General features: G+C 36.2%; 1 protein-coding gene across 33 annotated transcripts in view; it reads right to left on the bottom strand.

Moving 5' to 3' along the window:
* The window catches only part of GPC5 (glypican 5), a 676292-nt gene that overhangs the window by 567171 nt on the left and 94745 nt on the right, over window positions 1-14376 (bottom strand). For all 33 annotated transcript variants that reach the window (XR_005842199.2, XM_040653879.2, XM_040653810.2 and 30 more), the window contains one exon: window positions 3750-4444. Coding sequence is in view for 32 of the 33 variants with exons in the window: in XM_040653879.2 (XP_040509813.1) it covers window positions 3750-4444 (695 nt within the window). In the remaining variant the exon portion in view is untranslated. The remainder of the gene's footprint in view (window positions 1-3749; window positions 4445-14376) is intronic.

Here is a 14376-nt window from a genome sequence, read left to right on the forward strand (position 1 = left end):
TTTTAATGCAAAGTTTAGTTTGAAGGAAAGATTTTAATTGTAAGCCTTGTGCTTTTACTCTTTCATTTCCTGGTCCCATCCCCTGTTCCTTCAGCTCTTGTCTCAAACTCATTTCACCTTCCCTCAGGTCCCCCATGCTGTATTATCCAGTACACAATAGCACAACTCCTCACACAGTGAAACAAAACCAGATCTAAGAGAGACTTCTCCCTTCACCAAGTAAACTTTCATCTGCCTAATCATCATTCACACAGAGGAAGGGGAAGGAAAAACATGCTGAAGATGGTGCCAGAGCAGAACCTGCAACCCAGGTGAGACTGGTTCAAGCTATCATTGAACCACACCGTGAGTGACACAGAAACCTGACCTTCAATGTCATGGGACCCTGCTGTTAAACCATGCATAAGGGGAACAAAACATGAGATCCTACCATTAACCTACGCATACCAGAAAAGACAGTAGGGTCCATCCAGACCAAAACTTCAGAAATCTTATTATAAACTCTTTTTCCTTCTGCCTTATGACTGAGATGTCTACCACAACAGAATGGAGGTAACACGAAACAGTTTATTATAATTTGTAAAAAGTTTCCATTGTTTGTTTTTCTTTTCTTTTTAAACACAGCTTAACTGTGTTACAAAGCATGTGCATATTCATCAGCCTGTATAGTTAGTTGCCTTATGTGGGGTTTTCCCTGGCTATACCACAGCTCAGAAAGATTGGTATGTGGCAACTTAGGCTGGGCATAAAAAGCACAGGAAGAAGTTAGAAGGTCCTTTATAGGAACGGGCATTTTTACCTACTACCCAATGGATAACAACACAAACCTCCCCCTCTCTTTTTTTTTTTAATCTCAATAAAGAATAGCTTATACAGTTCCTGTTTTGCATGACATTGCTCTCTTAAGCCTCTGTATTATATTTGCATGAGTGTACAAACAAAAAAAAAGTCTGCTAAAAATGTTTCTACTTCAGCTCCTACCAGCTAAAAAGCATAGGGCCCACTACAGCACTGAGTATAAACAGTACATAAATGGACATACGAAGGCTTCAGGAGCATAGAACAAAACTGGCATTAAGTATATGTCCATATATATATATATATATATATATATAAAAATATCTGACCATACATAAATACATAAGTAGTTGCACAACCCATATATCTCCAGTAGATTCTGCAGAAAAACGTGGAAAAATGTACAGGTGTAAAGATGATGAACTGATGCTGGATTTACCAGTCAGTCAACAGAGCTGTGCGAGGAAGGAATTAAAAGCACAAATTCAAAATAGCAAGAAGGAAGGGACAGGGCACTGGGCAAGCTGGTCTAGTAAATGGGGAGGTTGGTGGTCCTGCCTGTGGCAGGGGGGTTGGAGATTCATGATCCTTGAGGTCCCTTCCAACCCAGGCCATTCTGTGATTCCGTGAAAACATTGCAACTGTAGACACTGTGGCACTGCTTTGCTGATACAAGCAGAAAAGTGAACAATTTGGAAAAAAGAGTTGTGTAATAGAAAGTTGGTGTGTTATGTAGGCATTAATGGTCTTTCCACACCACACAGGTCAACTTAATGTACATTAGATTTGAATACAGATGATCATACATGTAAGCAAGAATACTTCACACTTAGTTCAAACATGAGTATGATTCTACGAAAAACTAGATAAATACATATATCAGTAAACAGGATACAGTGTAGATTCTTACATTAAAATCTGCATATGCATATAGTGTATCTCCACACATTTTAAGATTTTTTTTCTCTATCTGCTTCTTTGAAACTCAAAAAAAAAAGATTAAAAAAAAAATTAGTTGTTGTGATGAAATTCAGCTTTAAAAATGCAGAGACTGCTGAATCCCTAAGTAAGCCATTATCAGCTGGCTCATAATCATCTTTCCTGTGTCAGGATCACTGATGCATTAATTGCTTATCTAAGTTTTCAGCAGTTCATGAGTCACTCTGAAGATAAATAAATAAATTTAATGAGACAATTTCAACAGAATTCATATCCTCTTCCTATGGAAGCTGAAAGACTGTATTTATTACATGTCAGAATCAGCTTAATGCATGGGCAAATCTGAACTACGCTGAAGCCATACTCAGCAGCTTGGTACTGACCAACTAGATCACTATGTTTCAAGGGATCAATGCCTCACAGTCTTACTGACTGAATTACAAATAAAAGAGAGAAAAGACTCATCAACTATAACACAGAGATTAAGTTATGGATGCCACAAGGGTTTATGAATAGTTAAAATATGTGTATTTGATGCAAACAGTGAAAAATGAATTTTTTAGCTGTTAAGGTTTGGAAGTAATTCTATATGAGAAGATCTTACTGGAACAGAAGTCAACAGTTGATCTTCAAACAAATATATTGGCACAAAATAAGAAAATTTAATATTCCTTATGTCTACTAAGGAAAAAGGATGAAGGAAACCATAAAATTTTCAGGAATATCAAAATAAAGCATTTTGTTTTGGAGCAATCAAAACAGTGGGTGTAGGACTCTTCACCCATTTAATTTTACATTATAATTGAATGAAATATATTATTATGGAGAATAAAATCTTCCATTTTGAAAACACGAGTGTCTTAAGAGTCAGTAAATCTGGGGCAATTATGCTACACTATTCAAAATTCAAATCTAAAGCTTAAGAGGAGAGCTCTTTTCATACCAAGTGATCCGCTACGAAGAGCAAGAAATAGGACTTTCAAGCTTTGAGTCTTTACTTGCTTTTCCTAGCTTGTTCCTGAAAATTGTAGGGTAAAAGATAAACAATCTGAAGAGGAACAGGGACTATCCCTAAAATGCACATGTAGCCCTGGAATTGGACAGACATCAGTGAGACACCTTTGAGCCAAAATGTTAGTGAAAAATCTGTTCAAAATTCAGTTACTCTTAATACAGCTCAGCAGCATGAGACTCCGGCTAAAGAAACTGGCTTGTATAAAGTAGATGAAATGGGAAATTCCTAGGAAAGGACAATATCCTTACTAGTCACTGACTGCAAGCAGGAAGAAAAACCCATCTTAACAGACTGCAGGTCTTACCACAATAAGAAATGAAGAATTCTCTGTTATACTACATCAAGTTGTTTCAGAGTTCATATCAGCTGCTTAGTAGAAGAGGCTGTGTTCTCTTCAGCTAATCAAGTAAGGAGGAAAGTTGCAGTACTCCTTTAAGTAGGACTGACACGTCAGCTGATGCCCATCCCTAGTGGAGCGCAGGCATAAATGGACCTGTGTTCCCTCCAAAAAGAAAGACCACGTCACTGCCAGCGACATCTGCATGCAAGAATATAGAGTACTTCTAAACAAAAAGGGTGAAGGAATCGAAGTTTCCATTTGATTGTGAAACAAAATTTTCTTTCAGCAAAATTTTGAAAATGCTGTGGCTTCATTAGGAAAAAAAACAATCAACATTACTTCAAATATTTAGAGAACTTTGGATAAACTTCTTCCATTTTGAAAATTCTTTACTATAAATGATCTCAAAATGTTGAAATATCTACTTGATGCCAAACTTATGAATAGATAACATGAAATAAGAAGTTCATGTGGATTATTAAAATACATTAAAATGCAGTGTTGGAAAATTTGTTGAATTCAACATTGTTGAATAAAGCTGAAATCAGATACAAACATATGCACTGCTATAAAAAATAGCCAAACAAGTATTAGTTTTTAGTGAGACTTTTTTTGGTGGCATATATGCACCAAACAAGGCTAACAGCAGCTTCTTACCTGCTCAGTTAATTCTGGTCCGTTGACACGAGCTTGCATGAGAGCATCATTAACAAGTGAGTGAAAGTTTAAAAGCACATGCTCAACATCGTATGTTCCATGCATGGCACTCGAGAGCTCTTCCAAGGACTGAATGTATCTCTGCCAATGAAGGTCAACTTCTGCCATGTAGGCTAAGCAACCTCGTATGACGTTGAGGCAGTAGCCCATACAGGGCTTACTCAAAATCAGCCCTTGGCAATGGGGACAGTACTGCATTCTCAGTAACGCTCTGCTGCAGTCTTTAGAGAAATGCAGATGGTCTGTTGTATTGATTACTTCAATCCCCAAATTCAGAGCCTGCAGGAAATTCCGGCTGGGTAACAGTGATCTTCCCATTCGTCCTATGATTTTCTTGGGAATGTTACCAAAGGGCCTGATATCTCTTCGTGCCATTTGGAGGCACTCTGCATATTCAAGTGTAACATCAGTCAGACCTGGATTAATCATGTGGTTGTAGACCACTGGGAACAGGGTATCAAAAAATCTGTTGACAAATTCCTCTATGCTGATGTCTGTGCCAAATACGAAGAGTGCAACGTCTGTGAAAAACTCCTGAACATGTGTAGCAGCCTCAGCAGCCATGTTTCTATATGCATTGCAGAAAAGTGTGCTTGTGTAATTCTCAGCCAGTTTGATGAGCATTTCAAAGGTTTCTGTAATTAAAAAAAAAAAAAAGGTTTTAAAATATCAAAAATTAGCATAAGAACTTAAAGCAATCATACAAGGATTGTTTTACTTTTCATTTATCCTGAAAGTATTTTCGCAAAGATGCTGACTTAGAATTTATGAGGAGATAAACTACACACAAACTGTGAGAACTATGTTTTCTACTTAGACAAACACCTTATAAGTAATGTTACAACAGAATAATAATCAATCTGTTTTCTTGGAAGAACAAATTATTCATTGAGTCTAAACAATTATGAAAGGAAATCAGTTGTAAACTGTGTTATTAAGCTGCTAAATACAGTGAAGCATTATTGTACCTGTCTACATATATACATACAATAGAACTCCCAACCCACAACTCATTCTGCAACTTGCAATGATACTGAAATGCTTTTAGTCATTCTCCTTCATATAATCTCTCTTTCCCTAAATGGATGAGCAAAAGTAACATTAAACAATAAAAACAACTCTTCCATTCCATTAAAACTTAACTTTTCAAAGATAAAAGAGCTCAGCCTCTTGATGAAAGAAAAAGAAAGGAGATGTATTAAGCACACATAAGAATATATTTTTATATAATTTAAAATTGTGTTGCTGTACATCCTTAGGCCAGGGTTAACATCATCGTCTATCTAATATATTAATTACTGAACCACATAAAATAAGCAGTAAGTTTTCAAACTGTATAAAACTAATACATATGAAAGACATTTTAAATATAACCAAGATGACCCAGACAAGATCTTTTTACTGTTATTAAATGCTCACTTGTTTTTAACTGCTTCTTTAATTCACAGGCACACAGATGCTCAGTGACTCTTACCTCCATTCTCTATGAGATTTTTGTCATAACCACAATACAATATCCTATGGATACCTTCTGCAGCATTACTGTGTTGTAACATCTACTATTTACCACGAGTAATATGCAATTTTATTTTTCTTTTGCTGAAGTTAATATGATTTGTGCATTCCTAAACTAAAAATCACAACTGTCAATATATCAAATCATAACTTCTCGAAAGAACAGTATTATCTCTCTTCCTGATTTAGTTAACAAACAAAAAAACATAAGGCTAGAAAAAAAAAAGTAAATGAACACTTTTTACTTTTACATGCTACATTTACTCAGTTGATTCTTCTATCTGTATATGTTTTTTGTTGTTGTTGTTGTTGACATTAGCATACTTAACAAAGTGATCATAAAGTGATGTAAAATAACTATCAGACTAAAAGGTCTTTTTTAAAAATAATAGTATCTTTCATTTACTTCCTTTAGCATTTCTGTTCCTGAGAGACATAAATAATTCTAAACTATAAAGAAATCACAATAAAACCAATAGATTAGTGGCTTTAAAAGAAGACATAAAATTATACATATGCCTCATTTACTATTACAATGCAAAATGAGAAAAAATATATCTTTTTCTTTTTTTTCCTGGATATTGATCTGGCAAAGGGATCTTTCTCCATGCACTTATTAGGGGAGCTACTGCATTTCTCTTATCTCGCATTTGGTAGAATAGCCCTGGCCAAGGGGAAATCCCAGTTCATTTTTCAGTCTAGCTATCTGGCCTCATGGCATCACTGAACAAGAAATCAAACCCAGGATTTCTGGTAGTTAGTGTATGTTGTCAAGATGACATCTACTACTCAAAATTCCTTTCATCAATTATTATGATTTTTCATGAGTTTATCTCATAAATTACTACCTAATGTTAGTTAGCAAAATGCTTTTTAATGACTATTAATGTTTAATTAGAGCTCATGAAGAAGTACCAAGAACAATAGATGCTAAATTTAAATGTAAATCAATAACGTTTACTGTATTATGAATAATTATGCAACTAAGGGTTTGTGTAATTATTCCCTTGAGCTTTATATCTTAATGCTTTTTAATCTTCACCAAATTCCACCCAAATATACAAAAAGAAAATATCTTTTTCTTCTTCCTTTTTTTTTTTTTTTTTTTTTTTTAATGCTACACATTTTACATTTAGAGAGACCATGGTATACAGCACATTATCTATTTTTACTATCCAGCTTCACTGGAGGTGCTCACAGCCTTTCACCCTCTTTGTACATGCTCTGCTAAGACATGTTTTGCAGGTTCTGCTGCAGCCCTGACAGGTAATACATTCTCAAGGCATGTAATGATTTCCAAGAAGGAACTGGAGATAAGAGCTGCTGTGAATATGTCTTTTCCAAACTATAGTCCCACTGCGATTTCCACTCCATTATGTGATTCTGCTCCATCATACAATGTGACAAGAGGTACACATCTCTTGCATGACTCAAAACGGAATGGTTACCTTTGTGTTCCCTTTCTAGCTAACCCAGCTTATGAGAGCTGGAATCAAACTTACTAAATAATGAAACCACGTAGAAACAGAAGCCTAGGAGAAATGTGAGATGTCCTGTAATACATATTTGGAACATAGGACAAGTACAATTGTATCTTATATTTCAACATATTTATTTAACCTATTCTTAAAATAATAATAATAAAAAACTCAGGGAGGTCACAATCTCCAGGAAAACTGTTCCACTGCTTCACATCCTCTCGTATATTCACACCAATGTAAAGAAATTATTTACTTCTCCCTCCAGTAAATATTTCAGATTAGATCTTCTCCACCTCGTTGCAAACATCACCTAAGTTCCACAGCAGATGTCTGCATCTCAGTTAACCAGTAGAGAGGAACAGGCATGATTCATCTGAGCTAGTTTAGGTGTCCACATGGAAATAAGACAAATCACGCTCCTTTTCTAATTATAGAGAGAAAGAGAGTGATTAGTTTGGAGAACATATGTAAAGTCAGGTGATTATTTAACACTTAAAGATGTTACTTAACATCTCTGCTTATCACTTATCCAAGTTTGGTTCCCTGATATAGAAGGAAATTATATTAGTTTGGCCCCAGCTTGTCCCTAGTGAATAGAGTTTCACTGCTACTTCTCAACTTCATATCTTTTTGTGTTTGGCTTCTAAATATTTCAGCCTGGAATTAAACTAAACAGTCTAAAATCCTTGCTTTTTTGTTTAACAAAAACAAACAACTGCCCTTTTCAACCTTTCTCTACCTCTACACATCCAAAGACAATTACTCATGTACATGACAGCGTGTATTTGACAAGTGAAAATCCTTTACATCATGATGGTGCTGCCTCATAACTATGCAAAGAGGTCTTTCAGCTATTAAAAGTTTGATCAACAGTGGTGACATCTGGGCTTTAGCAGAATTAAATATTTCCAGTAGAATCTGGCAGGACACGTGAGAACGTTTTGCTCTTCTGCATTTTTGGATGACTGTGTATGAGAATATAATTTATAAAATCACAATCCTAGAGTAATGCATACTGTGATGCCAGTCATTAATACCTAATTTATCTTTGCAGTACAAAGTATAAGGCATACTACTGTGCCTTCCAATTTATACAGTTCATAAATGATTTTGAATGAATGGATGCCAATACTGATGAAAGCAGTGAAATTTACAAGGACAACTGCCAAACCCAAAACCCACAAGGAAGAGGGCAGTAAAAGATCACATCACCTTATCAGACCTCTCACACAAGCTCACAGGGCTGTGATTCATCTCAGCTACCACCTCAGCTAAATGCCATATCCTCTTTTTTCCAACAGTGGAAAGTAATGGGGATGTTTAAACTGTGATTCATCTTACTTACTTTAGATGTTTATGAGAAGGTGAATCATGCCTCTATCAATTTACTACAGAGATTGCTGAGGGTGTCAAGCCCAACAATCCAGTTAGTAATGAAAGTAATGAACTTTTGAAGAACATGTGTCTTGTACAAAAGCTGAACAATATGCCTCAGTAAGTTGCAAGTCATGTTCCATTTCTTTGTGAAGGCTACAATGAGTTTAATGTTGGCCAAAGTGATACACTTTTAAATGTACGTATTTAACATACATATACTTGCATACCTATATCCTGTTCCTCCAGTAAAAGAGACAATTTAAAAAATCTGTATTAAATTATCAACTAAATTATTTTATCTTTTGTGTCTCTGTCAAACTATTTTCATTCTGCATTAATAACCAAAACGTGGAAAATGAAAAAGAGTGCAGATCATAATGGAGGATATTTTATGCTTTGCAGACAGATGAATTTTAGTACTATTTGACTATCAGTGGCTCAACAAGCAGAGACTCATATTTTCAATCACTCTTTATATGTAAGCTGTGTCATGAAAATGTGGTCTCATTTATCAAAGTCTCCCTTCTTTTCATTCTCACCTCTGAACATGACTCTTTTCCAAAATACCACTACAAAAGATGTGTCATACATAATGTAAATGCCAATACTTGAATGCTAAAACATCCAGAGACAAGCCAGAATTCCAAAAGGATCACTCACTGACAGCAACTGCAAAAAATACATGCAGAATCTCTCTGTCTGAAAAAAAAATGCAGTTTTCTAAGACACTAAAGAAAAGTGATTTATTTGTAACATTACATTAGACTGCACTTCCAATACTTTGCACATTTCTAAAGCTTCCCACCAGCAATGAGTAACAAGCCCACTGCATTAAAGTCCCATAAGGAGCAAATTTGACTGCAGGACTCACAACTAATAGCTTACTCCCAGACAAGTTTCAGGTCATCTCTATTAATTATTTCCAAGATAACCTGCATGATTCTACAGACTCTACAGAGGCCACTCCTAAAACACAGCGTGGATGTAATTGTAAGTTTTGGCATACCCCAGAGTTTTTCAGAAAGCTCTCCACCCCCTTGTGATGGTGCACTCCTTGCTTCCCCACCCAGCCTGGTCATTATGCCCAAGGCTTAGTGCACACAACGAAGTGCAGAAGACCTTGTCATTGGGACTAATAACAACGAGGGCTTCACTGAGACAGTTAACAGCCACCATATTTTCTAAAACTGGGTGCTCAGAGAACTGATAACAGACACCTAGTTCAATACATCCATTTCTAAGTTGTACGACTATGAGTGAATCGTCTTACCTTACAAATAGCAAGCAGCCTAGGAACCCCTCTGAGAGTTCCTCTTGCAAGCAGCTGTCTGTACACCAGAATCTCCCCTTGATTAGGGACACCTCTCAAGGTTACTTAACAACTCTGCAGAGACTAACCTGGGATGCGGTAACACTTTGCCGACAGATCCTCAGTAAGTTGAATACTGTTTTTAAGCTATACTACCTTCCTAAGCTTTGATCTCAGATTCATTATGCAGCCCTCACCCTCTGCATAGCAAACAGGCAAGGATATCTAGCCATTTTGAATCCTGTTAAGTTGCTGTCATCGTTGTTCAAATTACCACATTATTTTATATCAGTAAATATCTTTCTGCCTTCTTCTTACAAGTGAAGCGTGCAGTGTTTTTGTCTCCATCCACAACACTCCTACATCCTTCTGACATCACTGGACAAAGAGGTACATGGTGGAAAAGCAGTAAAAGTTGTGTCCTCTACTAAACATACAGAGTGGTGACCCTGTTCTCCAATCAATTTAGCAGACATCTTTTAACAATTAGCTAAATCCAGTTTCACAATAAGATTATGTATTACACTATTTCCAGAGCTGGACACTTGCCTTCAAGCGACAAAATGGCTGTGACCACAACTCCTCAGTAGAGTACATTACAGAAAAAAAGAACTGAGAGAAAAAGATGAAAATAGAGAACACACATCTCTTCTGACAATCCAAGGAAAGAAAACTTACATTTCTATTTCAACAGTATGTTTCTTGTATAAGAAAAGCATGTCACTTCCATCTCCTTTAATCCTAAGGGATGAGTGATAACTGCAGCCCTTGAAGACAGAAACATTTTCCTGAATGCAGAGCATTCAAAAAATGTAAAAGCTTTCTCCATGTCCATGAAAATAATCTCTCCAGAAAACCACATATTGTCTTCTTATCCAGAGTATGCAAGGAACACATCTCCAAATTAGCAAAACATATACAGTGAAAAGAAGAGGAAGTTGAACATCCAGGGAACTTCTCAGTAGCTTGTGATTCTTAGATGTGCCCTGCTGCTATTCTCTTCTGGGACTAGAAGTTCATATCACGAGTTTGTGCATATTAAATGTTACAGCAATTTTCAGTTGTGAAAAAAAATATCCTTCCTCACTTTTTTTTTCTTCAGATGACATTTATGGCAGAGATACAGGAACATCTTGCTCTTTCTCAAGGCACTGTGTACTGCTACCAGTGGTTTAAGAAGAACTCACAAACCAGTGACAACTGTTGGAGGACTCTCCTTGAGGAAATGAACCACCCACAGAAGCTGTAATTTGGCTTGAAGCAAATGGCATTGGAAGGGATTCCTTTCTCCTTCTCACATCCTGCCTATGAAGGGAGGGAGGGACAACCAGATTTGTAAATCTCCCCAGATAGATTAAGGTGAAATGACATTCAAGGTCCATACATAAAAGGAAACAAACACAAACAAACAAAAAACAAAAACAAACAAACAAACAAATAAAAACAGTTATCCCATATGCATTGGCCTTTCCACAGTTCTATCTACCTAAGCTGTGTGGTTTTAGAGAAAATTCCAGTAAGCTTTGCATTACTTAATAACTTTAAGAGAGAGGGAGGGAGGGAGAGGAGGGAAAGAGGTAGAGGAAGAGAGAGGGAGAAAGGAAAAGAAATGAAAAGAGATCACCAGTCCTTTTTCCAGCATCAGGCATGCCAACAGAGATGTTTGGTGTAGCACAGAACAAAGAAAGCAAGCAGAAATGAGAAGGGCCACTCCCCTTACCCCCTTCAGACTCTATTTATAGTATCAAAGCAAAAAGGGAAAACATGGCCCCACCAGCCCCTATTGATAGCTGTAGTTGGCTCCAAGTTTGGAATTGGTTGTCACCAGCCAAATCAAAGCAGGTGACACCAGGCCTCCTCCCATGACTTGACTGTTTCTTGGTCACTGTTCTGGATTCCTCCAAGAGTGGTTAAGACATCAGCTGAATAAAGGAAAGGGAAAGCCAGCTCTGCCGTTGTCTTAATTATCTCAATTATCTCGGCAATTGCCTGGTGTTGTTTGGGCTCATGGTAATAGTCACCTGGGGTTTGTCCCTTACATTCCTCTAGCTTGCAGAGCAATTAGTACAGCATAAGCAACAATCATTAGTCATTTATAAACCATAGAAGAAAGTACCACTGCAAGAACCATCATGAATAAACTGGAAAAATGGGACTTAGATAAATTCCATTTTCCTGAGAAAAGATGATGCCCATAACTATTTTTCTTGTGGAAAACTACACCATAACATAAACTACTACATTGAGCAGATACAGGGCTGTGAACACTTGTATTATATGTCTTCACAGACAGAACATACAAAGAAGGACTCAGAGGAATAATGAAAAAAGGTAAAATCTATTCTAAAAGAAATACTTTTTTTTTTTTTTTCTCTTACAACTGCATGGATTGAATTCTGCTTCTTGGTCTATACTGTTCTTCACTTTTCAAAATTTACAATAAATAACAACGCAGTTTAAAAAGGTAAAGCTCTGACTTTATGTCTTTTAATTGTTGATGCAGGACTTTATTTCATGCCACATTAATACCTTGCTTTTACAATTCTGTCAAATATATAGCCTTCAGTGAATAAAATGAGAAGAACAAAAAATGATTTTTTTTTAAATTTCTCTTGGATAGCTCAGTTTACATTGGTATATGTAGGACAATTCTGCTATGCGAATTTGCCACTAATGATGTTCTGGGATAGATGAAAAAAGAAACAATAAAACAATATTTTGTCCTTTCTGTACATTTAAAAATTGTAATTTTGACACCAAGACTGTGAAGAAATTTCTACTGAAGTGTCAGGTTTGTTTTGTTTTGTTTTGTTTTCAAAGTATAACACAAGATTCATTTCACTTTAGCCATCTAGAAGCGGAGTACTTTGTATACCCTACTATGTCAGTGGGTTCAGACAGACACCTCCTCATATTTTATCTCTGAAGCAAATTTAGCAATACTGATTAATTAAGTAAATGCTTTAACTGTGCAATCATAGTTTCCAATCAGACAGGCATCTTTGAAGGGCAATTCATCCTGGTTATGGCAGCCATCCACCTCAGGATGGAATGAACTGCACTTGACTTGCTTTTATTTCTTCATGAACTATACTGAGCCTAAATGTGGTGATAGATTAGATAGTCCTTTAGCTTCTTTGTAGGTAGCTAAAATTAGAAAAGATTAATCCCACTTATAGTCTGCAAATTCAATCAGGTTTAGTGCTAAGTAAATTTAGTACCAAGTTTACCCACCTCATGGGTCTTCAATCGCCACAAATATATTTTCTTTGAATTAGTGTATGGGAAAAAAAAAAGATTCTTCATTATTTGGGAACCTTTGGCTGTTAAATTAATTTTTCAAAGGCCTTCAAGTGCAGATGACTAATGCAGTTATGAAACATAATTTTACCTCCTACCTGATTATGTGCTAACTCCTGATGAAGCCCAAAAGGTCTAACCAATTACATAAATTAATTACTTCCAGCAAAGATTTCCCAAAGTTCAGGAATCACAAGGGGGGGGGGGGGGGAACAACCTGGCAACATCTCCTACATCTCCTCCTACTGGTGCAGTGATTTTGTCTAGCATAAATTAAGTATGCTGTTGTTGATGATGCATGCAGTCAAACCCCAAAACACTGGATAGCATTCGAGAAAGTGCAGAGGAAACTCCTACTTAGATCCTATTAAATGCATCCAACTAAGTCAGTGATATCTTGTTAAACATATATTAGTAGGTTTAGCATTTTGTAATTATTTAGCTTATATCTTTTTATATATTTCTTTCTTATATATTTTTAACTGTAATGTCTGTGTTGCTTGATATAATGACCAACCATTGGCCATTTAAGAACGTAATATGTGCGTTCTCCAAGGTACGGATGTAGCACACTGTTATTTTAATACATATTTCCTAAATTTCTTTAGAAATTCATTACACCATACTGATGCTCCCCCTAGTAGTAGATGACTAGGAAAACAAAACAAAATGAAAAAAAAAATCCAAAAACAAACATACAAAAAAACACCTCAGAAGTCTGTACAGTGCTGTCCTTATTGAAATTACCTCTTCCCAGCAAACAATTGTTTCCATGCAGTTTGGTGTAAATTGACTTACTTGACTACATCTTTAGTTCTAAAAAATCCACCTACAGTTAGGTATTCTGAATATCTTTACCTCCACATGCATTAATTATTTTTTCATGGTCTGGCTGTGTGACCACCTCATTCCCACATCTATGCTGGGACAAAATCTATCTACACAGCAATTTTTTGTCCTAGAAAATAAACTTCAATTAATTTCTCTAGCAAGGTCAAAGACCAAAACATCCAGAAGTGCAAGACTTGAAAGTGGAGAATCACTGAATATTAAATAATGATACCTGAGTTTTTCAGGAACAGTGCTATACTAAGTTAAGTTGGCTATACAGACCTTTCTAAACAGTACCCTAGTATGCTGAAGATGAAATTAAGCCTTTTTGTATACTTAAAACATTATATGATTTTTTTTTAACTTAGAAAGCATCCAGAGAATACCCAAAGTTCTAACACTTTGGTCAGCAGAGGCTTTTATTTTTAATGGAAGATGGAGAAAACAGCTCATCTAATCTTTCAGAGAATTTCCTTCTTCTACCTTTCTTGAGGGAGACTGTTATTTAAAAGCTAATATCCCAAAGACATTACAACAACCAGTTATGTGCATCAGTGGAAAATCTGACACAGCACACTATATTGTTAATGTCTAAGTGTAGCCAAGGTTGTGGCATTCATCTGCCTCATACAGTGGCCTGTTTTGTGACACAGAATAGAATAAATAGCCCGGTTCCACTAACGCTCCACAGATAATGGTTTTCAAACAAGAAGAAAAATTACCAGGTAACAGTTTCTATGCTCCTTTGAGAAAA

This window comes from Gallus gallus, chromosome 1 (genome assembly GCF_016699485.2).
Source record: "Gallus gallus isolate bGalGal1 chromosome 1, bGalGal1.mat.broiler.GRCg7b, whole genome shotgun sequence".
Lineage (NCBI taxonomy): Eukaryota > Metazoa > Chordata > Aves > Galliformes > Phasianidae > Gallus > Gallus gallus.